This window comes from Mirounga angustirostris, unplaced genomic scaffold (genome assembly GCF_029215605.1).
Source record: "Mirounga angustirostris isolate CCGP_5_RB_7025 unplaced genomic scaffold, mMirAng1.0.hap1 SCAF_4, whole genome shotgun sequence".
NCBI classification, from domain to species: domain Eukaryota; kingdom Metazoa; phylum Chordata; class Mammalia; order Carnivora; family Phocidae; genus Mirounga; species Mirounga angustirostris.
The window spans coordinates 87,389,896-87,416,878 of NW_026991712.1; the positions used below are offsets into that span (position 1 = coordinate 87,389,896).

The following is a 26,983-nucleotide window of genomic DNA, read 5'->3' on the forward strand; positions in this document are numbered from 1 at the left end:
ATAAATGAAATCATATGTGTTCTAGGGTTTATCCATGTAGCATGTATCAGCCAAGTAACATTCCGTTGTCTGGATACACCACATTTAATTTCTCTCTTCTTCAGTTGATGGACATTTGGGTTATTTCTACTTTTGGCTGTTATGAATGATGCTGTTTTGAGTTATGTGTGTACAGTTTATTATGTGGATATATGTTTCATTTCTCTTAGATATTACATAAAAGTGGAATTACTGGGTCATATGGTAACTCTTATGTTTTAACCTTTTGAAGTTAAAACTGTTCTCCAAAAAGTGGCTGCGTCGTAATTTTCAGTTATGTTTAGGTCTGGGATCCATTCAGAGTTGATTCTTGTATCAATACTGTATGATGTAAGGGTCAAGATTTTTTTTTTTCCATATAGATATCCAGCTGTTTCAGCAACCTGTGTTGAAAAAGAATATCCTTTCACCATTGAAATACCTTGGCTTTATTGTTAAAAATCCACTGAACATATATATGTGGTTCTATTTCTGTATTCTGTTCCATTGGTTATGTCTGAACATTTCAATATGTTATTTTGAGGTTGTCCTCTATTTAGTGCCTTTTCCCTTGAAAAGGGAAAAGGGAATAGCCTCCTGGTTCTTTGTACAGTGAGTCATTTTGGATTGTATCTTGGATATTGTGAATGTTGCATTGTGTAGGCCCAGAGTTCTGTGATATTCCCCTGAGGAATGTTGCTGTTTTGTTTTACCTGGCTGCCACCTGTGGGCAGTACTCAAGTGTCAGTTCAATTCTTTCAGACTTTTCTGTGCTAGTTTGAGTCTGTTCTGCATGTATATCATTCAGGGAAGGATCAGTGTGAGAAGTATGTGGTGTTCATTCACAGAATTAAGGCATCCTTTTCTCTGTTTCTCTTTTCTGGAATTCTCCACTCATTCTGGTGGCAGCCATGCTTGCCTAGAATCTTTTCTCTCTTTCCTCCAGACAGCAGAATGTCAGAGTTTCTATTGGAATTTTAGTTGCCTAAGTCAGGCTACTTTGTGACTGATGCCCACTATCAGGACAGAGCCCCCTAAAAGCAGGAACTCCCCCCAACTCTGTGGGGTGCTCCATGTTTTGACTCCCCTCTGCAATCTGCCTGCATTTAAGTGTAGTATTCAGAATCCTCAGGTAATTGGTTTTTGCATTTTGTCTAGAGTTTGTAGTTGTTATCACTGGAAGGTTGGTCTTTGGGGGAATCTTCAGTTCTATCAAATTTTTTTTTAATGTATAATGAAACTGTTGCCTTCTTGATGAATTGGCCCCTTTAATGTTATGAAATATCTCTTTATCTTCTGTAATACTCTTTGTTCTGAAGTCTTTCTCTGATACTATCTTAGAGCCACTAATAGCCACTTCACCTTTTTTAAAAAAAAGATTTATTATTCATCTGAGAGAGAAATAGTGCAATTGGGGTGGCGGGTATGGGCAGAGAGGGAGAATCCGCCCCCCCCAGCAGATTCCCCACTGAGTGCGGAGCCCAACACAGGGCTTGACCCCAGGACCCCAAGATCATGACCTTAGCCGAAATTAAGAGTCCGACGCTTAACTGACTGAACCACTTAGACACCCCTCACCTTTCTTTTGTTTATTGTTTTCATTGAGTATCTTTTCCATCTGTTTACTTTTAACTTATCTATATAACTGTACTTAAGGTGAGTGTCTTATAAACAGCATATACTTGTGTCTTGCTTTTTTATGCAATTTGGCAACTTCAGTCTTTTATTTGGAGTCTACTTACATTTCATTTAATTATTGATATAGTTAGTTTTATATCTACCATATTATTCTTTGTTAACTATATCTCATCTGTTCTTTATTCCTTTTTCCTCCTTTCCTGACTTCTTTTTGATTAATGGAGTATTTTTTTAGATTTTATTTTATTTTTTAAAGATTTTATTTATTTATTTGTCAGAGAGAGGCAGCGAGCACACAAGCAGGGGGAGCGGCAGGCAGAAGAAGAAGCTGGCTCCCTGCTAAGCAGGGAGCACGATGCAGGACTTGGACCCAGGACCCTGGGATCATGACCTAAGCTGAAGGCAGACGCTTAACTGACTGAGCCACCTAGGTGCCCCAGATTTTTTTTTTTTTTTTTAAGTAATCTCACCGTGGGGCTTGAATCTACAACCCTGAGATCAAGGTCACATGCTCTACCAACTGAGCCAGCCAGTCGCCCCAATGGAATTTTTTTTTCTTTCTTTGTCTTAGAGAGAGAGAGAGAGCATGAGTGGGGAGGGGCAGAGGAAGAGAGAATCCCAAGCATCGCAGAGCCTGATGCGGGGCTCAGTTTCACGACCCTGAGATGATGATCTGAGCCAAAATCAAGAGTCAGATGCTCAACTGACTCAGTCACCCAGGAGCCCCTGGAGTATTTTTTTAATGATCCTATTTTATCTCCACTATTGTATTATTAGATACAATTTGTTGTTTTATTTTCTTAGTGGTGGTTCCAGGTTTATAGTATACATCTTTGTAAGTATTACTTTTAATATAATATTACTTCTCATATAATAAAAGATTTTTACAACAGTATATATCATTTCCTTCTCTCATCCTTTGTGCTGTTGCTGTCATACATTTTACTTCTATGTGTTATAAATTCCATGTTACTTTGTTGTTATCTTTGCTTTAAACAATTCAAGAAGTTAAAAATAAGGAAATATTTAATCACATATTTACCATTTCTGGTGTCCTTCGTTCCTTTGTGTAAATTCAGTTTCCATCTGGTATCTATTCCTTCTGCCCGAAGAACTTCCATTAATGTTCTTATAGTACAGATCTGCTGGCAATGAATTCTCTTAACTTTTGACTGGTCTGAAAAAGTGTTTATTTTGCCTTTATGTTTGAAGATATTTTTACCTGGTATAAGATTCTGAGTTGATGGTTTTTTTTCTTTCAGTACTTTAAAAATGTGACTGTAGTCTACTGGCCTGCATAGTGTCTGATGAGAAGTGAGAGGCCTGCTTATTTTAGTTTGTGTTCCTCTCTATGTAATGTTTTAACCCCTTATAGTTACCTTCAAAGTTTTTAAACTTCAAAGCTAGGTCTTTCTTGGTATTTATCCTGCTTGGGGTTTTCTAAATTTTATAGATCTGTGGTTTGATATCTTAATATTTTTCAAAAATTCTTAGCCAGTATGTTATCAAATATTTCTTCAGCTATGTTCTTTTTCTCTTGTCCTTCTGAGATTCCAATTACATGTATGTTAGACTGTTTGATATTGTCCTACAGCTTTTGGATGCTCTGTTCTGTTTTTTTTTCTCTTTCTTTTTTGCTTTAGATTATTTTTGTTACCCTGTTTTCAAGTTCACTGATTATTTCCTCAGCTGTGTCCAGTCAACTGTTGAGCTTGTCAGAGAAATTCTTCATCTCTGATATTATGTTTTTTATTTCTATCATTTCCCCTGAAATTCTCCATCTATTTACACATGTTGTCTACCTTTTCCATTAGATCTTTTAATGTATGAATCATAGTTATTTAATGTCCCTTTGACATTTAGCTATCTCTGAGATTGCCTTATCTCTTGACATAAGTGGTTTTTCTTTGTCTTACTTTTTTGTCCTGTAATATATGATTGAGTGCCAAGCATCATGTGTAGAAAAGTAGAGACTGAAATAAATAGTATTTGAACCTGAAAATTTGCAAATGTCTTCCTCTTCAGGGGATTGAGTCAATCAGGCTCAATTTGGGTGTTGTTTTGGCTTTTGGTATCTTTATTGTTCCATAGGCTTCAAATACCTCTAATAGTAGGCTGCTTTGTGCTTAAAGTGGGGGCTGGGGTCAGAGGCTCTGTTTTTCTGTGTTCTGCTCTCCCCTCTCTCTCAACGTTTAGCCGCCCCTGCGTTGCCTGTACCACAGACAAGTTCTCTCCACCTTTGCCTATCCCCCAGTGGTGGACTACTCTTGCTTTTTATTTAGGTTAGATTTGTAGTGGGGGTTCTCTGTTATCTGGTCCAGCTTCCATCTTAGACAGGGTCTACACAGACCCTGTGCCTATGTCTTGGGAGTGAGACTTTTTCAGTTTTTCTGCCCTTCTTCCTTATCACGGCTAAACTCTGCTTTGTATCTGTGGTTAGTCTTGGAAGAGTTTCTTGTTCCTCCCTTAGCTGTAGCAGACCTCTACTTAGTATCAGTATAGGAGCTTGGGTCTAGGATGGTTTCCTGCCTCTCACCAGGAATAAGGAGTTAGAGGGTTTTTGCTTTGTTTTTCCCCAGAAGCAGTGGATCTTTGCCAGTGCCCTCTGAGAGGATTTGCTGCCCATACCCCCAAGGGCTTAAGGCTTTTGCTTAATAGAAGAGAAGGGTCGGGCTCCTGGGTGGCTCAGTTGGTTAAGCGACTGCCTTCGGCTCGGGTCATGGTCCCGGAGTCCTGGGATCGAGTCCCACATTGGGCTCCCGGCTCAGCAGGGAGCCTGCTTCTCCCTCTGACCCTCTCCCCTCTCATGCTGTTTCTCTCTCTCTCTCTCTCTCAAATAAATAAATAAATAGAATCTTTAAAAAAAAAATAGAAGAGAAGGGTCTAGGGGCGCCTGGGTGGCTTAGTCGTTAAGCGACTGCCTTCAGCTCAGGTCATGATCCCAAGGTCCTGGGATCAAGCCCCGCATTGGGCTCCCTGCTCCACGGGAAGCCTGCTTCTCCCTCTCCCACCCACCCCCCCCTGCTTATGTTCCCTCTCTCGCTGTGTCTCTCTCTGTAAAATAAATAAATAAAATCTTTAAAAAAAAAGAAGAGAAGGGTCTAGGGGCGGTAGGTGAGGTATTGTGTCTGTCCCCCAACAATTGCCAAGCACCTCTCTCATGCCTGGGGTGTCCCAATAGCCCATTTCTAGTGTCCTGCTCTGTCCCTAGTCTTTCTTGTGAGCACAAGAGGCCCATGGGGAAGACTTGCAAGTGCATGGGTAATCTCTTATATCTAGAGTGGGATTACTGTTCTTGCAGCTTCCTAAATCCTGAACAGAAGCAGCCAAGGATAGCTGCTTAATGTATTTGTCTGCTACTACTTTTGTTTCTGAGTCTGTTTCTACAGACTGAGTTTTCTCCTGGTTATGGATCAAATTTTCTTGCTTCTTTATATGTCTAGTATTTTTTTTTTTTTAAAGATTTTGTTTATTTATTTGACAGAGAGAGACACAGCGAGAGAGGGAACACAAGCAGGGGGAGTGGGAGAGGGAGAGGCAGGCTTCCCTCGGAGCAAGGAGCCCGATGTGGGACTTGATCCCAGGATCCTGGGATCATGACCTGAGCCGAAGGCAGACGCTGAACGACTGAGCCACCCAGGCGCCCTGTCTAGTATTTTTTGATGGGGTATTGCACCCTGTTAATTTAATGTTAGTGTGCATTAGATTTTGTTATATTCCTTTAAAGAATGATGGATTTTTTCTTTTTCTTTTTCTTTCTTTTTTTTTTTTTTGCTGGCATGCAGTTAAGTTACTTATAGATTACTTTCATCCTTTTTTCAGGTTTGTTTTTAAGCTCTTTTAGGGAGCATAGAGTAGCTTTTACTCTAGAGCTAATTTAGCTCTACTCCTAAAGCATGGCCCTTTTGAGTTCTTTAGAATGCCATGGAGATTCAAGGGAGGTCTCTCTATTCTGGCTGGAGGGAAGTCAAATGATTCCAGATGCTCTTTGAACTCCAGTAAAATTGTTATTTTTACAGCTCACCCTGGTAATAGTTCTTTTTTTTTTTAATTAAATTAAATTTTATTTTATTTTAATTAACATATAATGTATTATTTGTTTCAGGGGTACAGGTCTGTGATTCATCAGTCTTACATAATACCCAGTGCTCATTACAACACATACCCTCCCCAATGTCCATCACCCCGTTACATCATCCCTCCATCTCCCTCCCCTCCAGCAACCCTCAGTTTGTTTCCTGAGATTAAGAGTCTCTTTTGGTTTGTCTCCCTCTCTGGTTTCATCTTGTTTCATTTTTCCCTCCCTTCCCCTATGATCCTCTGTCTTGTTTGTCAAATTCCGCATATCAGTGAGATCATATAATTGTCTTTCTCTGATTGACTTATTTCGCTTAGCGTAATATCCTCTAGTTCCATCCACATCTTTGCAAATGGCAAGATTTCATTTTTTGATGACTGCATAATATTCCATTGTATATATATACCACAGCTTCTTTATCCATTCATCTGTTGATGGACATCTAGGCTCTTTCCACAATTTCGCTATTGTGGACATTGCAGCTATAAACATTGGGGTGCATGTGCCCCTTCGGATCACTACATTTTTATCTTTGGGGTAAATACCAAGTAGTACAATTGCTGGGTTGTAGGGTAGCTCTAGTTTTAACTTTTTGAGGAACCTCCATACTGTTTTCCAGAGTGGCTGCATACCCTGGTAATAGTTCTTTCCTCAAATTGCTATTCAGCTAGAATTCAAGGGGATCCTATGCAGATTTCTAGAGCTCTGTCTCTCTTTAGCTCCCCGCTCTTGTGTACTCTGTCCTACAAATTCTAGCTGCTTTGGCCTCCCTGAACTCTAGTCTCTGTCTCCACAACTCAGTGAAATTGCCATACTGTTTGGATGCCCTTGTATGACCTGCAGTTCAAGCGTTACCTCTAGACAGAAAATCTAGGTTATGGTAGGGCTCATCTTGTTTGTTTCCCTTTTCTTAGGTATCACAGTTCTTAACTGCCTGTTGTCCAGTGTCCAAAAATAGTCGTTTCCTATGTTTTGCCCAGTTTTCTAGGTGTTTACTGTGGGAGGTTAATTCCAGACCATTCAGAAGTTCTCAGATTATCCTATAAAAATAGAATATTTTTATTTATAGGCCATTCAATTAAAACTTGATTTTCAATATTCTTGATTTTAAAAGGAATACCAGTGGAACCCTGCTTCATACTATTTAGAAAATTTGATTCCGAGTAGATTAAGGACTTAAATGACAAAATAAAAAAATTAAAAGCTCTTAGTGGAAAGTATAGGTGAATAGGTTTTTGATCCTGGGTATAGCAGAGAGTTTAACACAGAAAGCATTGGTTATAAAAATATTGATAAATTGGACTCCATAAAACTGAGATTTTTAAAAATCAAGTTACATAATAAAGTGAGAAGACAAATGACACATAGGAGAAGATACAGTATACACACATGAAAAAGATTATGTCAAGAACTTATAATGAACTCTACAAATAAATGAGAAAAGCACAAAAACTCAGTATAACACTGGACAAAATATATGAATGTGTATTTTACAGAAGAGGACACTCACTGGCCAATAAATATGTGAAGAGATGATCAACATCATTAGATGAAACATTAGAGAAATGTAAATTAGGACCACAGTGAGAAGTCTTTTCACACCCATTCCCCATTGGCAAGAAGTAAGAGGATCTTTTTATGTTTTACTGAAAGGAGTATAAATTGATGCAACCACTTGAGCTTACTGTTTGGCATTATCTCATTGGGTTGATTATTCACATACCTTATAATCTTGCAGTTCTACTCTTAGTATACCCAAGAGAATCTCTTATATATGTATAACAGGGGGCATGTATACAATTTCATAGCAGTGTTTGTTCATGATAGCAAAAACCCAGTAACAACCCCAACTGCCCATCAACGGGATAACAGATAATTAAAAAGCAAAACAACAAATTGTTATATACAACAGAATAAACCACAAAGGTATGTAACATTGTGGATGAGACTAAGGGAAAAAAAAAGGCATGAAAGGTCTCCCTCTGAATGATAACCTTTTTATAAAACTAAAATACTTCCCCCCCCTTTTTTTTATTAGTTTCAGAGGTAGAATTTAGTGATTCATCAGTTGCATATAACACCCAGTGCTCTTTACATCCTTAATGCCCATGACACCATCCATCTACCCACCTCCCATCCAGCAACCATCAGTTTGTTTCCTAGAGCTCAGCGTCTCTTATAGTTTGCCTCCCTCTCAATTTTCATCTTATTTTATTTTTCCTTCCCTTCCCCTATGTTCATCTGTTTTGTTTCTTAAATTCGGCATATGAGTGAATTCATATGGTATTTGTCTTTCTCTGACTTATTTTGCTCAGCATAATACCCTCTTGTTCCATCCACATCTTTGCAAATGGCAAACTTTTTTTCTTTTTGTAATATTCCATTAAAACTAAAATACCCTTTAAAAATTAAAATAAAAAATAAAAATTTAAGGATTACTTATAAATACAGGAAAATACTATAAAAAGAAAAGCAAGGGAATGATGAACATGATTGAATATGTTAATTTTGGGCATCAGAGGAGCAGGGAGAAGGGATGAAGGTGGCAGAGACAATGGTTAGAAATTATTGTCAGGGTCTTAGTTTATAGTTTACTTTTTACAAGGTTAACAATAACTAATTAAATATCCAAACAAAGAGCTTGCCATAATGAGCCTGTGTTGTGAACCAAGGATTATGATTAATCCAGTTCTGGACACCTGAGGCTCAAATAAAGAAAGAAAAGTAACAGAGACCATTTATGATCCATCTTAGGGAAAATACACATATGCATGCATGCACGCACATACAAGAAACCTAAGTTATTTAAGAGCATATTGTGGCCTTTATGCTTTTTTATTTCCAAGAAGGAGCCTAAAAACTTCAGCATTTGGGAAAAATCCCTGAGTTAAGGATCTCATGCATTTTACCCAGAAATCAACTAAGAGTGCTGTATCTCCTTTTACTTTATAAGCAGCTTGTGAATGGCAAATAATGTAGTTTTTTAAAGATGGATTTTCGCTAAAAATAAGATTAAATAGGAGGGTGATGTTGGAAACAATTTGTTTGTCATAATGTACATTGAAGATTCATCCAGATCAATAGCAGAAACCAGGACGGCATCTATTTGACTTTTGGAAGCTGAACTTGGGTGATATTGCCAAAATGTCATCATTCTGTTTATCACTTTTGCATTATGTAAGGAGATTCTCTTCTGTGTGTTCAGTAGCACAATTCCTGTCACTTACTAGAGATTTGAGAAAATGAGAACTTTTTAATATTCAGATACTACATAGGATGAGATGTTACCATTTCAAAGCCTTAAGAAACCTATAGGTGGGGATTTAAGGAACCAACAAAATGGAGATCTCTGATATCTGGGATTTCAGTTTTGCTACTGAATACAGAACCCAGGTGTTAATAGAATTGCTTTCCCTGCAGTAGGCTGTGCTCATTGTAAGATTTTATCTGTTACAGGATGCCTGGCTGGCTCAGTTAGTAGAGAATGAGACCTAAGGTTGTGAGTTCGAGCCCCACATTGGGGATGGAGCCTATAAAAGAAAAAGAGAAAGAAAAGAATTTATCAGTTACCATCTTCTGGCATTCATTACATAGGATTAAGTCATGAGGCTAGAGAGAGAAATGGCACAGCATGGATTTTCAGCATTTACATATTAGAAATTATTTTGAAGCTGAATTTTGAAACTTTGACCTGCAGAATCCAGAGAAACAAAATTAGATCACTGACATAAGTTTTACACTTTCCTCACCCATGTTTTTTCTTATTGGGTTCTTAATAAGCAGAGAGGAACTCAAGAGGACTGAAACTTGTTACCCTCAATGGTGCTAGGAGTGGTGCAGAGCCACATGCCGCCTCTAAGTCCACTGAGCCATGCCTGCTCCAGTCCTGGGGCCTGAGGGCACGTGCCGTCTGACTCTGCATGGGCTCTCCTCTTGAATGGGTAACAACAGAAAATGGTATTGGAACACTGGGATTCAGCAGTTTTGCACAGGAAGCTTTGGGAGATGTTGTTTAATGTAGTGTGCCTGAAGGTGGGACAAAATTGAACAATCAAGATGAATTTGGTGCTTTGGAAAGTGTGGAAGCTGCTAGTGAACTCTGTTTTCCTCTATTAGGAGAAGGAACTGAAATTAATGAAACTCTTACAGAAAATCCAGGACTTGTGTACAAATCCTTTTATGAAGATGGTTGGCTGATCAAGATAATACTCAGTAATCCTTCAGAATTGGATGAATTAATGAGTGAAGAAGCATATGAGAAATACATAAAATCTATTGAGGAGTGAAAATGGAACCCCTAAATAAGCTAGTATGAAACGGAAGGAAGGAAGGAAGAAAAAGAAAGAAGAAAGAGAAAAAGAGAGAAAGAACTTGTTATCTCAGACAACTGGCTTTGCAGTCTGAACATTCCAACTTGAAGTCTTACAGGATATGGTCAGTTGGAGAAGAAAGTGACCAGTGATCATTAAATTCAGTGTACTATTGCAAGCTAGACAAACTTCATCTAGTTCCGTTTATGAGCCAGCCAGTCTTAGGGTTTAAATTAAGGTGGAATGCAGAAGCACTGCCCGCCTGTGTATATCTTTAGTTCCTATTTGATTATGTTCCTCTTTAAGACCAGAGAATATATTTTTTGATAGACATTCTCATTTGTAATGAGACTATGGGCATTTCTTTTTTTTTTTAATTTTTATTTTTAAAGATTTTATTTATTTGACAGAGAGAGACACAGCGAGAGAGGGAACACAAGCAGGGGGAGGGGAGAGGGAGAAGCAGTCTTCCTGCTGAGCAGGGAGCCCAATGCGGGCTTGATCCCAGGACCCTGGGATCATGACCTGAGCCGAAGGCAGACACTTAACAACTGAGCCAGCCAGGCGCCCCTCTTTTTTTTTTTTTTTTTTTTAAGATTTTAAAAATTTATTTATTTATTAGAGAGAGAGCATACAAGTAGGGGAAGTGGCAGGCAGAGGGAGAAGCAGGCTCCCTGCTGAGCAAGGGGCCCGATGCGGGACTCCATCCCAGGCCCCTGGGATCATGACCTGAGCCCAAGGCAGACGCTTAACCAACTGAGCCATCCAGGCATCCTGAGACTATGGGCATTTCTCATGGACTATAGACATTCTTGAGTTTTAGGCAGAAGGCCTCAGCATGCACTAAGTGAATCAGTCATTTTTTTTGGCAAATGAGTGTGTCCAGACCAGGGAAATAAGAATACTAATAGATACTGGTTAATTTTAAGGACCAATGAAGAATAAAACAATCTGTTGGCGATCTTTTTGTATGTTTCTCATTTGCTAAGCACAGTTAATTTAAAAATGGTTTGGCTCTTGGGGAAGCCATTCCTACTTGCATTAAAGTCTTACAGAACTGTCAGGCATCCAGATTATTTATATTTCTGTTGCCTTGATGCCACATTTAAATTGGGAGTGGTGGGGAGGTAGGTGAGAGGCTATTTGATGTTACTCTTCTCACTTTATAAAGAAACTGAAAGTTGAATCAACTTTTCAGTTTTCTTATTGAAATTATCACAAAGGCTCTCAGGCTATAGCGTTCTTTTTACCCTAGGAAATGTTTTACTGGGCTTGAGATCACTCAAGTGAAGAAATGCAGTTATAGTCTTCATGTGCATTATCAAAGACCTACTCTGCTCTTCCTTGGAAAAAGATATTGGGGAATATCTTTGAACCAGCAGTGTCACTAACTAGTTTTACCTCCCTCCCTTCCTTCCTAGTATGAGGAACACAGGCTGACATATATCACCCATAGTGTTACGGACTTGCTTTTTTTTAAGCAAAGGAATGGTGATGTTATTGAGAAGTTTGGATAGTTTAGTTTGAAAAGGAAGGATACAAGACAAGATTGACTGAGTAGGACTTTCTTAAGACTGCCTGCCCTCAAGAGAACTGTGGTCTTGTCTAAGGGGAATGCTGTTCTCTGTTTTAGGCATTTGTACTTCAAGAGGCAGTGGTGGGAATACTTGATAATATATGTGATTCATTACAACTTTGAGTGATAATCACAGGAACAAAGCTCATTGATCAGGATCATACACATCCTTGGAGACTGTTTCATAGTGATTAGAGGCTTTGCTTTTAATTGGGGGAGGAATCATAGGCGGAGAATGGAAGAGGAGTCTTGAATTAATAAATTATTTTTGTATTTAATTCATACTTCCTAAATCACAGAAGCATGGGAAAGATACTTTTTGAGCTTTGAAGGAAAGGCTTTGGCCAATACATTCTCAGTGATTAACTCTTGATTCCATGAGTATATGATCTGTTTTGTGCACATTTAAAATTTGGAATGATTTTTGCAAAACCAGTAAATGTGATTTGGGGCCAGTTTTTCCATCTCTGCCTCATTGTTATGTTCTGAGAATACAAAGTAACTTGCATTATTAGATGTTTTTGGATTGCATGTTTTATTACTTTCCTTTATGAGGGTACATATTCAGGAATTTCACATACATTCATTTATTTATTCAACAAATATTTACTTAGTGCCTGCTATGTTCCACACCCTGTTCTAGAAGCTTGGCATGTATCTGTGAACAATAGACAAAAATCTCTAACCATTTCTTCATGAGGATTATTAACTCTCTGTAATTACAAAGTGGTCCTTAGCATACATTTATTCTTCAACTTTTTGTTAACCCTGTTTTAATGATGGAAGGAAGAACAAAACTAAAGATATCTGACTTCAGGAAAGGAGTTTTTGCAACAAAAACATTTTGCTAACAAAATGCTATTACATCATTTTTAGAACTTTCTTTGCAGTTTGGGCCACACACAAATATCAGGCACATTGCTTTCTAGTCAACCCTCACTTTATACATCTCCAAATTTTCTTGGTTGTTCATTCACTAGATTTACCACATTGGCTTTGAATGACTTAACTTTCTGAAAATAAAATCCACTCTTAAAAGCCTTTGAAGATATTTAAAACAATGTGTTGGAGGTAATTTTAATAGCAAAAATAAGATCATGGGCCACTTGAGTAGCACTGTTGTACATATCATTTCTGGCATGTTTATTAAAAGTAAGCCTTATTTTACAGTGATCATGAACACATTCTCCGTTAAGTACATAGCAGAATATACCTCACAGCATCTGTCTGAGCTTGACTTTAGATGATTCTGTGATTTAATTTGTAGTAAGTAGGCTTTTTTTTTTTTTTTTTTTTTTTTTGTTCTTTCCCCTCACCAGGTATACAATGTTTATATGGCAGGGAGGCAGCTGTGTTCTAAGCGGTACCGGGAGTTTGCCATCCTACACCAGAACCTGAAGAGAGAGTTTGCCAACTTTACATTTCCCCGACTTCCAGGGAAGTGGCCATTCTCTTTATCAGAACAGCAATTAGATGCCCGACGTCGGGGGTTGGAAGAATATCTAGAAAAAGGTAAACTGGCCTATTAAACTCTACTATCTTAAGTAGACATGGAGTCTAGGTATGTGTTGCAACTCTTAAACTCCATAGCTAAGTTTCCTGAAACTAGTGAAAGTAAATCGTATTTCTCTGACCATTGGTGTTGAATGATCTGAGCTTTGAAGCTGAGACTGAAATGTCCAGTACAAGGATTATTTGTCTATTTCATTGACTTGCTGAGCACTTAACAACAATAGAAAAATACATAATTAGTTTTTGATGCATTAGGGACCTTTATTTATAGGGTTATATTATTTGCCAGCAAACACAGACTCATCAACATGCTGAGTTGACTTGGGAACTAAGTGGGCAGTACTTAAAACATTTTTATTAAAATGATTCTCAGTTCACTGGCATATCCTACTTGAAAACTCCTTTTTCCTCTTATAGGTGCCAAGTTGTAGGTATTCTAAGGTCCTGTTGATCTAAGCAGGTTATAGGTTGAAGTATTGAAACCTACTTGTTATCTTAGGACTTCCAGATAGTATACCAGAAGTGGGATGTGGATGCTAAAACTTTTGCTTATCTGGAAAGGCAAGGAGAAATGACCCAAATCTCTGGAATAAGATAGTTCATTTTGTGGCTCAGAGAAGAGATCTTGCTTCACTATATTATGGAGTTATATAATTTGCCAGCTGTGCAACAGGCCTTTTTTAAAATACTAATTTAATAGAATAATGGTTTTATGTGATATTTATTAATTCTGTGTCCTTGTGTCCTTGTATAAGAACTAATTGACCTAGTTGAATTTTTTTTAAACTTTAGTAGAAAGCCTTATCCCTGAAGAAAAATCTATTTCCCCTGTAGAAGTTAGTGAGATTTCCTCATCAGTTTTTAGCTTTTTTTCCTAACATGGAATGGCCTCTAAACACAGCCCTTGGGAAATGAAAAAGGGTATAAATTTTTTTTAATAAAATGAAGTAAAAGCGTCAGTATAACTTAACATCCTCATGAGAGTGTCAGGAAATTAACTTTGTTATATTTAGACAATTAGCTACTTACCTGCTTTCCTTCCTTCCTTCCTTCCTTTTTTTCTTTTCCTTTTTTTTAGTTGTTTTGAAGCTAAAGTTAGTGAGGTGAGAAGATGCCCTGAGCTTACTACTTAATTACCTACCCATTTTTTCCAAAGTGGTTTTAACTACTTATGCTTCTCTGACTGGCCTGACGCAGGGCTCGATCCCAGGACCCTGGCAGATGCTTAACAACTGAGCCACCAGGCGCTCCTCTAGTTCATATTTATATGAATGTTTATTGTGCCTTGAGATGTCATGTGTCAGGAATGGCATCCCACCTCTGCATTGCCTGCTACTGATGATTTACACTTAAACCTTGATATGTTCTTGACTTTAAAGTCTTGATTTTAGGGCCTCATGCCAGATTCTATTTTTGTTTTCTACAGTGTGCTCAATACGAGTCATTGGTGAGAGTGACATCATGCAGGAATTCCTATCAGAATCAGATGAGGTAGGTGAATACTCCCTTCAGTGACTGTTTACCCCTTGGCTCCTTGTGGGGGAAAATAAAGATATCGATTATAGATTGAATTGCCATAAATTCCCCAAATGGCTATTTTTTCAATTTCCCTTTCTTCTGTACCCTGCTTACCTTTCAAAACCTAGTGCTAGTTTCACCTTCTCTTTGACGCTTTCCCTGATACTCAGGTCATTGGTTTTTCATTCCACCAAGAACTTTTGCAGTCAGGATCACCCGATCATCACCTTGTTGCTCTCTCATTCTCTAATTTTTTTATACATATAATCAAATTATCACTTTATATTTTTAGTTCACTAGACTGTGAACTACCTGTAGGTAAGAGCTAAGTCTTTTTTTTTTTCCCAGTCTTATTGAGGTAGAATTGACAAATAAGAATCATCTGTATTTGAAAGGTACTGCTTGATGTTTTGATATATGTATACATTGTGAAATATCACCACAGCTAGCGAACATATCCATTACCTCAGTTACCATTTTCTTTCTTCTTTCTTTCTTTTTCTTTCTTTCTTTCTTTCTTTCTTTCCTTTTGTGTATGTGTCTGTGTGTGTGTGTGTGATCTTAAGAACACTTAAGATCTATCCTAGCAAAATTCAAATATACAATACAGTATTGTTAACTCTGGTCACCATGCTATTATACATTAGAACTCAAGAAAAAGAACTTGGTCATCTTTATATTCCCAGTGCCTTACTATAATGTCCAGCATATTGTAGGTACATAATAAATATTAATGGAGTAGAAGAATGAATACATAATGCTGCTATATTAAATAGTGTGTTATCTACTAACTATTTTATATGTATATGTCTTATTTTCCCAACTAGATTTTAAGTTTCTTGCAGACAAGGGCTTATAATGAAGTAATGCTTAGGATGGTTTTAGATGATGAATATTTTTTAAGTGGTAAATGAAAATCGACTTGCTCTTAAATCGTTGTTTCTCTCTAATAAAACTTAGAGAGTCAAAAATCTGTTAGAGGAGGGGCACATGGGCAGTTGGTTAAGCATCCAACTCTTGATCTCAGCTCAAGTCTTGATCTCAGGGTCATGAGTTCAAGCCCTGAGCTGGGCTCCACACCGGGCATGGGGCCTACTTAAAAAAATCTGTTAGAGGACTGTATTAATCATCAAAAACAATAAGAAAGAAGGACCTTTTGAATTAAGGGATAAGAATTGTTTACTCTTCTCTAGAAGAAAATTGAATATTATACTAACTCAGATTCCTGCATTTCACCCATTTTTCCTGTCAAAGGTATCATGATTACTTCAGGCTTTAGAAAGGAACTTAGGATACTACTTGAGCCAATCTAGTGTGCCTGACCATTTAAACCCAGAGAATGTTTGTCAAAACTATTGCTTTCAGTTGTTTTCTTTTCTCATTTGTGAGTTCTGAATGTTTGGAAGTAAGCCAAAAATCTCATCTGTGTTTGACCTAGACTGCTTCACACAAGTGTTCTGTTTTGAAATGTGAACACATTGGCTTTAACATGTTTCTTTCCTCCCTGTTCATCTTAAAGGTTAACTTCTGCTGCAGCCTGAAGTCAGCTTTCTGACTTGTAAAATGTATTGACTTTAAGGTTTCTTTTTACCCCTTTTCATTGGAACTTGCTTTCTGTCACATGTTTAGGTTGTTGTTTAGCTAGCATGTTACAAGGAGAGTAAGGATATGCTGGGTGATAAATTCTGTCTCTGTGTCTTTTCCCCCAGAACTACAATGGTGTCTCCGACGTAGAGCTGAGAGTAGCACTACCAGATGGAACAACAGTTACAGTCAGGGTTAAAAAGAACAGTACTACAGACCAAGTATATCAGGTAAATTAAACTTGAACAAGTAGACTCAACTTTGGATGGTATAAAGCTAAGGAAAGATGGAAAGATGGATTAAATGAGTTAATACATATAAAGTGCTTGGACTTATCTGGCATATAATAAGTTATTAAATGTTAGCTACTCTTGTTGATGTTATTATTAATGTGAAAGTACTTTGCTCTTCTTGAAAGAAAGGTACAGTATATATCCTGGGTCATAGTAGGTATGATTAGCCCCCCTCCTTTTTAATTGTAAAAAACTTAACATACATGAAAACAGAACAGTACAGTGAACCTCCATTTTTCCATCACTCATATTTAATAATCATCAAGATTTTGCCACATTTGTATTATGTATCCTTTTTTCCTTTTCCTTTGTTTAAATTTTTTTTTTTAAGATTTTATTTATTTGGGACAGAGAAAGAGAGAACACGGGCAGGGGGAGAGGGGCAGACGGAGAGAAAGGGCAAGAAGCAGACTCCCCACTGAGCAGGGAGCCTCATGCAGGGCTTGATCCCAGGACCCTGGGATCATGACCTGAGCCAAAGGCAGTCGCTTTACCGACTGAACCACCCAGGCACCCCTTTGTTTAAATATGTTAAAGCAAATTCCATCTTATTGGACCTGTGTATATTTTCAGTATAAATCTCTAAAAAAAATAAGGACATTCTTCTTATATAAATACAAAGCCATTATCAGACCTAAAAAATTAACAATATTTCCTTGGCATTAACTAATAACAAATCCATAGTCAAATTTTCCCAACTGTCTGAAAATGATTTTTTATAGTTGGTTTGGTAAAATCTGGATCTAAACGAGGTTTGGTTTTTATGTTTGTTTTAATATAAAGCAGTCTCCCTTCCCTTCCCCAACTTTTTATTTCCGTGTTATTGGTTTGTTGTAGAAATTGGGTCTGTGTTGTGCAGTGTCCCACATTCTGAATTTATCTGTTTGTTTCTTTTATCTGTGTCATTTAATATGTCCATCTTCTGCTTACATTTTGCGTGAATTGAAGTTTGTTCTAGAGGCTCGATTAGGTTCAGGTTCAGCTTTTTTTAATAAGAATACTTCATAATTGGTGATATATATATATATATATACACACACATCCTATTGCTTTTCAGCAGAGTTACACAATGTCTGATTATCCCACTTTTAGTGATACTAAGATTAATCAGTGGGTTTAGGTGGTGATAACCTGGGCTCTCTATTGTAAAATTTCCCATTGGTCTGTAATCAGATGAGTGTATTATCTATGATTGCTGCCTTAACCAGTGATTTCATTAAAAGGGTTGCAAAGTACTGGTTTTCTAATTCTGTCATTTCTTTGTATTTGTTCGGTAGAATTCTTCTGTAAAGAACTTTGCCTTATTTTTGTTTTTAATTTTTTTTTTTTTTTAAGATTTTATTTATTTGCGAGAGAGAGAATGAGAGACAGAGAGCATGAGAGGGAGGAGGGTCAGAGGGAGAAGCAGACTCCCTGCCAAGCAGGGAGCCTGATGTGGGACTTGATTCCGGGACTCCAGGATCATGACCTAAGCCAAAAGCAGTCGCTTAACCAACTGAGCCACCCAGGCGCCCAAGAACTTTGCCTTATTAACTAGGGCTATGTAGTTACCCTAAAATATAGTTTGTAGGAAAGGGAGGATAAATACTGAAATTTTTTTTTTTTTAAAGATTTTATTTATTTGACAGAGAGAGACATAGTGAGAGAGGGAACACAAGCAGGAGGAGTGGGAGAGGGAGAAGCAGGTTTCCCGCTGAGCAGGGAGCCTGATGCAGGGCTTGATCCCAGGACCCTGGGATCATGACCTGAGCCGAAGGCAGACGCCTAACGACTGAGCCACCCAGGCGCCCCCCAAATACTGAATTTTTTTAATTGCCAATTGTCAGAGTAAAGAATTGGTGTCCTAGTTGATCCCAGTGATGTCCAGTGAGATAATTATTTTGTTTTATTTTATTTTATTTTAGTATCATGGGTTTTTAGGTATTTAATGTGATTTAATCATATATTATCTTTGATGCTCAGATTGTTCCATTTTTGACCAGTGGAAGCTCCTTCATGTCTGCTTCTGTATTCTTTTGATGCAACTTATTTGTTTGTAGTAGCACTCTTGCTTTTTGGTACAACAAAATGTTCTGGCCTCATCTTTGTATATTTCTCATCCTAGATCTAGAATCAGCCACTTTCCTCAGGAGTCCTGGTTTCTTTCAGTGAGAAATTATATATATATATATATATTTTTTTAAAGTTTAATTTAATTTAAATTCAATTAATATGTAGTGTATTATTAGTTTCAGAGGTAGTGTTCAGTGTATATAACACCCAGTGCTCATTACGTCACATGCCCTCCTTAATTCCCATCACCCAGTTACCACATCAGCCCACCCACCCCCTTGCAGCAACCCTCAGTTTGTTTCCTTAGTTAAGAGTCTCTTATGGTTTGTCTCCCTCTCTGATTTCATCTTATTTTATTTTTCCCTCCCTTCCCCATCCTCTGTTTTATTTCTTAAATTCCACATGTAAGTGAAATCATATGATAATTATCTTTCTCTGACTGACTTATTTTGCTTAGCATAATAATTCCATCCACATCGTTGCAAATGGTAAGATTTCATTCTGTTTGATGGCTGAGTAATATTCCATTGTATATATATACCACATCTTTTTTATCCATTTATCTGTTGATGGACATTTGGTCTCTTTCCATAGTTTGGCTATTGTGGACATTGCTGCTATAAACATTGGGGTGCATGTGCCCCTTCAGATCCCTACATTTGTATCTTTTGGGTAAATACCTAATAGTGCTCTATTTTTAACTTTTTGAGGAACCTCCATACTGTTTTCCAGAGTGGCTGCACCAGCTTGCATTCCCACCAGCAGTGTCAGAGGGTTTCCCTTTCTCCACATCCTTGCCAACATCATTAATTTTAGCCATTCTGACTGGTGTGAGGTGGTATCTCATTGTGGTTTTCATTTGTATTTCCCTGATGCCTTGCGATGTTGAGCATTTTTTTCATGTGTCTGTTGGCCTTCTTTGTCTATGTCTATGTCTTCTTTGGAGAAATGTCTGTTCATGTCTTCTGCCCATTTCTTGACTGGATTATTTGTTTTTTGGGCTTGAGTTTGATAAGTTCTTTATATTTTGGATACTGTTCCTTTATCTGATATTTGTAAATGTCTTCTCCCATTCTTTAGGTTGTCTTCTGGGTTTGTCAACGGTTTCCTTTGCTATGCAAAAACTTTCTATCTTGATGAGGTTCCAATAGTTCATTTTGGTTGTTTTTTTTTTTAAGATTTTATTTATCTGACAGAGAAAGACACAGCGAGAGAGGGAACACAAGCAGGGGGAGTGGGAGAGGGAGAAGCAGGCTTCCCGCCAAACAGGGAGCCCGATGCAGGGCTCGATCCCAGGACCCTGGGGTCATGACCTGAGCTGAAGGCCGACGCTTAACGACTGAGCCACCCAGGCACCCTAGGCCTTTTTCTTTATCTTTAATCCTGATTTGATCAAGACTTTCAGGGAGACAGGTTTCTCTATATTAATATTTATTTTTCCTTTGTAGCAAAGAAACAAATCTGTTCCCTATACATTTACTCATGTACTATATACCATGGCAGAGGATATGTGCAGAATTTGAGGTACTGCTGAAATTACAAAATGGTGCAGTGATTGCAAGGAAAATGTTAATTTTACAAGTTGCTGATGTTTTGTTTTGTATTTTTCCCCCCAGTATTTCTCTAGCAAGGCCAATTACTTATTTATTTTTTTGACACTTTTCTCCTCATCCTGAGACTTGCAGCTATAAGGCATTTTCCAAACCTTTTTTTTTTTAATTAAAGATTTTATTTATTTATTTGACAGAGAGGGAGACAGTGAGAGAGGGAACACAAGCAGGGGGAGTGGGAGAGAGAGAAGCAGGCCTCCCGCTGAGCAGGGAGCCTCATGCGGGGGCTCGATCCCAGGACCCTGGAATCATGACCTGAGCCGAAGGCAGACACTTAACGACAGCCACCCAGGCGCCCCAGCCATTTTCCAAACCTTGAAAGCATTTCAGTTTCTGTTCAGTACAGTGTAGAATGGTGACTTAGAACATTTATAATCTCCAGTTTCTATCTCACATCAGGGATGAACTTAGGTTTGTTTGATATGTGAAGAGATCTGGGAAGAAGGATATAATTATATTTGGTTTACTGAGACACTAGTATTTAACAATTTTATCTTGTTCAGTTAATACCTTATTTATATTGGGATTGATCTTGAAAAAGAATTGTGGTACTATTTTGTGTTTTTTGAGTTTTGTTGTCTTCTGTTTGTAATTCCAGTTTTCATTTATTTGCACGTGGAGTCTTTCAATTGTTTGTTGTCATATGAGCTCCTAGAAAGTAAGGACTAATACTTGTTTTTGTTTTGTTTTGTTTTTTAAAGATTTTATTTATTTGTCAGAGGAGAGAGAACCCAGGCAGGGGGAGTGGCAGGTAGAGGGAGAAGCAGGCTCCCTGCTGAGCAAGGAGCCTGATGTGGGACTCAATCCCATGACCCTGGGATCATGACCTGAGCTGAAGGCAGACGCCTAACTGACTGAGCCACCCAGGCATCCCCTAATACTTGTTTAATATTCCTCTGTTGTCCCAACATTTTACTGTTTTCATATAGATATTCATGGTGATAATTCTTAGGAAATGGAGGTCCCCAGGCTGAGGCATGGATCGTCCAAAAAATAAATAAGAATAATTTTGAAGCATGAACAAAATTGACAAACTCTTTTAAGCTCAAGAACCAAAGATACAGATTTTGTTGTTAACAGCCTGTATTAAATGTATAGGTTAAATGTGCGAGAGTGGATATTTAAGAATTTATTTTCTTCTTAAGATCTGTTCTTATCAAGCACATGACTTATAAGTGGTGTTAAAAAAGACCTTCTTCGTGGGATGAAATCATATTTCAGAGAGAAAAGATGATATTTAAGGAGAGATTATTACCAGCTTGAATTGGAGGGGGAAATCATATTTAGAGATCATAACTGGGTCAAATACAGGTATATTTTTCCCCTTTTATTTCATACATATGTGTGCATGAGTGCATGTACACATATATAAAAAGAAGAATAGCTATAGACGATGAATTTAGTTTATGTGAAACCAAGATAGCAAAATTCCTCCCTTTCCCTCCTTGTACATGCACACACCTGTCTTTTCCCAAAGTATTGTTTGATTTAGTTACTCTAAAATGAATCTATTCTGTTTACACTATAGGCTATTGCAGCAAAGGTTGGCATGGACAGTACGACGGTGAATTACTTTGCCTTATTTGAAGTGATCAATCATTCCTTTGGTAAGTGCCAGTCGGCTAATTTAAGTTTTGTTTGAGGGTATTTTATTCTAATACTATCAGACTGAAGCTCCCAGAAGCTGTCATACTGAAACTGTTTGCCTGGAGAATAAGAGCTTGCAGAAGGGGAAATCCCACTCATTAGGACTATCTCCCACAAGCAGACTAGGCAGATCCTATTAAGCCCAAGTCAAAAGGGTGTCTGATCACTGTAGATCCTTTTTCCTCTTTTGTAAGTATAACATACTTATACCTAGCACTGATAACTTCATGACGTTTTTTAAAATCAGAGTTTCAAAATTAATATATTCCAATGAAATAGCCAAAAAGAAGGATATTCCATTTAGCCACAACTTGTTTTAGTGTACTTTTATGCTTTTTGTAGATAATTAAGAATAGCTTTTTATTTTCAGGAGTTAGAAAAGAGATACATTGCTTAAAAACCTTTGCTTTAGTGCATGTATTTAATTTTCCATATTCTCTTTCTAGGAAATTTTATTGCATGGTGACAGGAAGTTTCTCATATGTTATTTTACAAAAGCTTAGGGATGCTGGTCACATTGGTTGCACTGAGATCACAAAGGGGAGGAAGTCCGAGTGCTTGCTGTTAATGACATAGATTTCCTATAGTTTATGGGTCTTTTCTACATCATATATATATGGGGCTAAGGCCAGGAATGACAGATATTGATTGATCCCACCCTCCTCATCCAGAAAGGGGGAGAGTTTGATAGGTTTGGGTCACCTTGCCATCCCTGGTCAAGGTATAACAAGGTTGATTCCCCCTGAAGCAGCCATCTCCTTATTACTCTTCATCTTCCCAATTCCCTATGGTCTAATGAGCAGATATAAATGTTACAGAGGATTGCTAGGGAACCACGGCACTTGGATTCTAATCTTACCCCTTTTTTCTAAGCTTTAGTTAACAAATAAAATGGGAAATATTAAATCTTTGTTTTTGCAGTGTTACAAAGTCAAGTAAACATCAAGAGAAGAAAACTCTGAGCCTTTCCAAAGAAAAGTAACGTAGAAATTAAACACAATAGTGTTTTATCCTGCTGTGCCTTGTTAGGAAGAGGAAGAAACATTACTGAGAAGATACTTTTCGCTTTGATGAATGTCTTAGAGTTGGGGATAGGGAGTGGGGAGAGCCTTTCAGCTCTTAACAATAGAAGCAGTTCGTTGAGAATTGCCACATGAGAGACTGAATGCACCAGAGCTGGGTGGGTAAGAGGAGAGGCTTGCATTAATGATGTTCAGTGGACATTGCTGTAACTTACCAGATAATGGATAAGATATTTTAATTGACTTTGGAATAGATGCTGTCTGCACAGTCAACATGTTAGTTCAAGGGCGCGTCATTACAAGTGATAGATTTCCGTCAGTTTGAGGCTCGATTGGCCATAGTCATAGTTAGAAGGATAGATTTGGCTAGAGAAATGGTTATTTTGTGGTCCCATAGCAGAGTAACTTGATGGTTCTAAGCCAGTGTTCTGGTTAAGGATAGCCTGCCATTCTTAATCTGTTTTACACAGTTTGTGCTGAGGAAATTCCTTACATATCTTTTCACTTTAGCTTTCTTTCTTTCTTTTTTTTTTTTTGCCTTCTCTTCAGTACGTAAGCTGGCACCTAATGAATTTCCTCATAAACTCTACGTCCAGAATTACACATCAGCTGTGCCAGGCACCTGCCTAACCATTCGGAAGTGGCTTTTTACCACCGAAGAAGAAATCCTCTTAAATGACAATGACCTTGCTGTTACCTACTTTTTTCATCAGGTAGGTGAAGTGATTTTCCTGGAAAGGCCTGATTTCTTTTTCTGCTTATATGTAGTATGTAATTTGCCAATCCAGTGTGAATTCCTTGGATAAATTGCTTTGCCTCCTGGATCTTAGTTAAGTTACATTTTTAAAATGTTCTATCATGGGGCAACTGGTTGGCTCAGTCAGTAGAAGATGCAACTCTTGATATTCAGGTTGTGAGTTCGAGCCACATGTTGGATGTAGAAATTACTTAAAAATAAAATCTTTAAAAAAATAAAATGTTCTATCCCATTTAACAGAAGATAAATAAGTTTAAGAAGTAAAGATGTCCTGGAGTTAAGAATAAATTTATTTATTTATTTATTTATTTTAAAAAATTTTATTTATTTATTTGACAGAGAGGGACACAGTGAGAGAGGGAACACAAGCAGGGGGAGTGGGAGAGGGAGAAGCAGGCTTCCTGCTGAGCAGGGAGCCTGATGCGGGGCTCGATCCCAGGACCTCGGAATCATGACCTGAGCCCCCTAGGCAGATGCTTAACGACTGAGCCATCCAGGTGCCCCAAGAATAAATTTATTATTGTTTTTTTTAAACAACAGGAAATGAGCATATGGCTATGTACTTATTAAAAAACTTTTCTTCAAAATTACACATACATAGAGTTTAAAGCATCAAATAGTTCTACACAGGTTATTAGGAAAAGTATTAATTATTCCACTTATCTTTATCTCCGCTCCCCCTAGACAACCATTTTCACCCCCTTTAGCTTTTGTTTGTTGTTTGTTTTGTTTTATATTTACTTCCATGTCTCTGTTATGACTTGGTTATATTGCTCCTACTTGAATTTTCAGATTCAAGCAGTATCTCTTAATTTCCCACTATAGAAGATGAGACTCTAGCTCCATTTCCTCCTGCATTCCCACTGTGTACCATAACCATACCCATACTCAAGTGTACTTTGCTAGGTGACAGAGCTAGAAGTTGAAATGGTTTATTGACTTCAACTCTGAACTCATTATGTTATGTAAAATATTTTCTCTTAAAAGGCTATGGGGAATGATTTTTACCTTAAAGAAGTCAGCAGTCTTCTGGTAAAGGTTCAAGTGGCCCCAGCCTGGTGCCTACAAAAGTCGGCCTTGTAGCAAATCACTGAGATTGGATTCTGAATACCCTGGACAAGTGATTCTGTTTGTTCTTTTCCTTCCTTTTTTTTTTTTTTCTCTCCCAAAGATGAATTTTCCCTTCTATTAGATTTTTAAAGTTTTTCTTGGGGTAGGCTGAGGTTGGGAAGGGGACGCATATTTCATATAGCTGAACCAGGAGTAGTTGAGAATAAGCATATTATACCTAGGTACCTTCATGCCTGTATCAAGTCCTTTTGGGGATTTTTGTCCATGTACGATCCCAGATTTATCACTTCCTGTCTTCCAGTTGTTACCACCCTAGTTTTACAATCTTGTTTCACTTCATGCTTAAAGCACCATAACATCGGTCTCCCTTATTTCATTCTCTCTGTAGCTTGGTTCATTTGGCACTCATATACAAATCAGTCTGTCTTTTAAAAATAACACAAATTTTTATTGCTTATTTTAGCTCCAGTAGTCCTTAGTGCTGTCCTTAAGTCTAAATTTCTGTGCCTGTTTTCTGGGATCCTTCATAATCTGTTAACTTACCCATCCAGCATTATATTTTGTTGTCCCCTGACACATACCCTTTCTTTAAATCAGGCAGATCTGTCTCCCGAATGTATTTAAGCTCAGATGCATTCCTGTTTCCTGACTTCCACTTGTAGTTTTTTCTGTTCAGCCTAACCTTTGGGGTCCAACCAAGTTTTCCCTGATAACTATAATTAGCAAAAAACTCTGCTGTTCTTACTGTGTATCACTCACTATCGATACCATACATCTTTGCTACCTCATTGTTATCTTTAACAATTATATAATATCTTTCAGTGTTCTCTAATAGCTTCAACCTGTATAAATTAACTGGAATTTAAATCTCTTAACAGGAGAAACAAGATCCCTCATGTGCCTAGAACAATTCTTGAGCACATATTGGGCACTCTTTAAATGCTATTTATTCCAATAAATATATCCTTGTGTCAGAGTTCACTGGTGATGATGATGATGGTCCAAATGGATAAGAGTTGTTCTGAAAAAGAATCTGTATCTCTTTATTTTTATCAAGAATATGCTTGATAATGACTTTGATGTTCCTTTCTTCTCTGCCCTTGTTTTGGTGACAGGCTGTTGATGATGTGAAAAAAGGTTATATCAAAGCAGAGGAAAAGTCCTACCAATTACAGAAGCTGTATGAACAAAGGAAAATGGTCATGGTAGGTTTATGTCCCCATAATCTCTTTATAAAACACCTCTTCTAATCTCTTAAACATGTTGTTCCAGTCATTTTTGAAAGATGTTACAACTGGTCAGTGGCTTAATTAATTTAAAAAAAAAGGAGGGGGATATAGGCCTTCATGTAATGCCCATTATGTTCCTCCATTTAGCATATAAGAGGGTATTTTGCTACATGTGGGTATTTAATTTTATTATTGACAATAAACAGTACTGTTTTTTGATAAAAAGTTCTAAAACAAAAGATGTGGAGAACATTTAATATGTAAATATCAGTTCTCGAAGAGTTGATATTTAGATTTTTAACATTAGAAATTATTTTATTTTGGCTCAGGTAGTGATCTCAGGGTCATGAGATCAAGCCCTATGTAGGGCTCCGCACTCAGCAGGGAGTCTGCTTGAGATTGTCTCTCTTCCTCTCCCTCTGGCCATTCCCCCTGCCCCGCACACTCTTGCTCTCTCTCTCTCTGTCAAATGTTTGGAAAAAAAATTATTTTATTTGTGATTTAGCAATTGCAAAATTATTTGTTTTTATAACTTCCTTCTCTGCAGTTGCTTAAAACATATATGCTCAGTGGTGCCTTTGGTTAGTGTGCTATCTTAGAGCTGTGCTGTTTGATTCAATAGCTGCTCGCGTCATGTAGCTATTTAAATTTAATATTAAACTCATTTAAATTAAATAAAATTTAAAATTCGATTCCTCAGGTGCACTAGCCTCGTTTCAAGTTGAGTGGCCACATATGGCTAATACCTACCATGTTGGACAGCTCAGATACAGAACATTTTCTTTTCTTTTTTTTTTTTAAAGATTTTATTTATTTATTTGAGAGAGAGAGAATGAGAGAGAGCACATGAGAGTGGGGAGGGTCAGAGGGAGAGGCAGACTCCCCGCTGAGCAGGGAGCCCGATGCGGGACTTGATCCAGGGACTCCAGGATCATGACCTGAGCCGAAGGCAGTCGCTTAACCAACTGAGCCACCCAGGCGCCCCAAATACAGAACATTTTCATCATCACAGAAAGTTCTGTTGGAGAGCGGCTGTCTACAATATTCCTTAAATGTTTTAAAATGAGT

General features: G+C 37.7%; 1 protein-coding gene across 4 annotated transcripts in view; it reads left to right on the forward strand.

Annotated features, from left to right (window-relative positions):
* The window catches only part of SNX27 (sorting nexin 27), a 71,048-nt gene that overhangs the window by 27,900 nt on the left and 16,165 nt on the right, over positions 1-26,983 (forward strand). For 3 of the 4 annotated variants that reach the window (XR_010410749.1, XM_045896628.3, XM_045896630.3), the window contains exons 3-8: positions 12,940-13,132; positions 14,559-14,623; positions 16,360-16,464; positions 21,718-21,796; positions 23,408-23,571; positions 25,802-25,891. Coding sequence is in view for 3 of the 4 variants with exons in the window: in XM_045896628.3 (XP_045752584.2) it covers positions 12,940-13,132; positions 14,559-14,623; positions 16,360-16,464; positions 21,718-21,796; positions 23,408-23,571; positions 25,802-25,891 (696 nt within the window). In the remaining variant the exon portion in view is untranslated. The remainder of the gene's footprint in view (positions 1-12,939; positions 13,133-14,558; positions 14,624-16,359; positions 16,465-21,717; positions 21,797-23,407; positions 23,572-25,801; positions 25,892-26,983) is intronic. The other variant, XM_064588537.1, reaches the window with a different exon arrangement.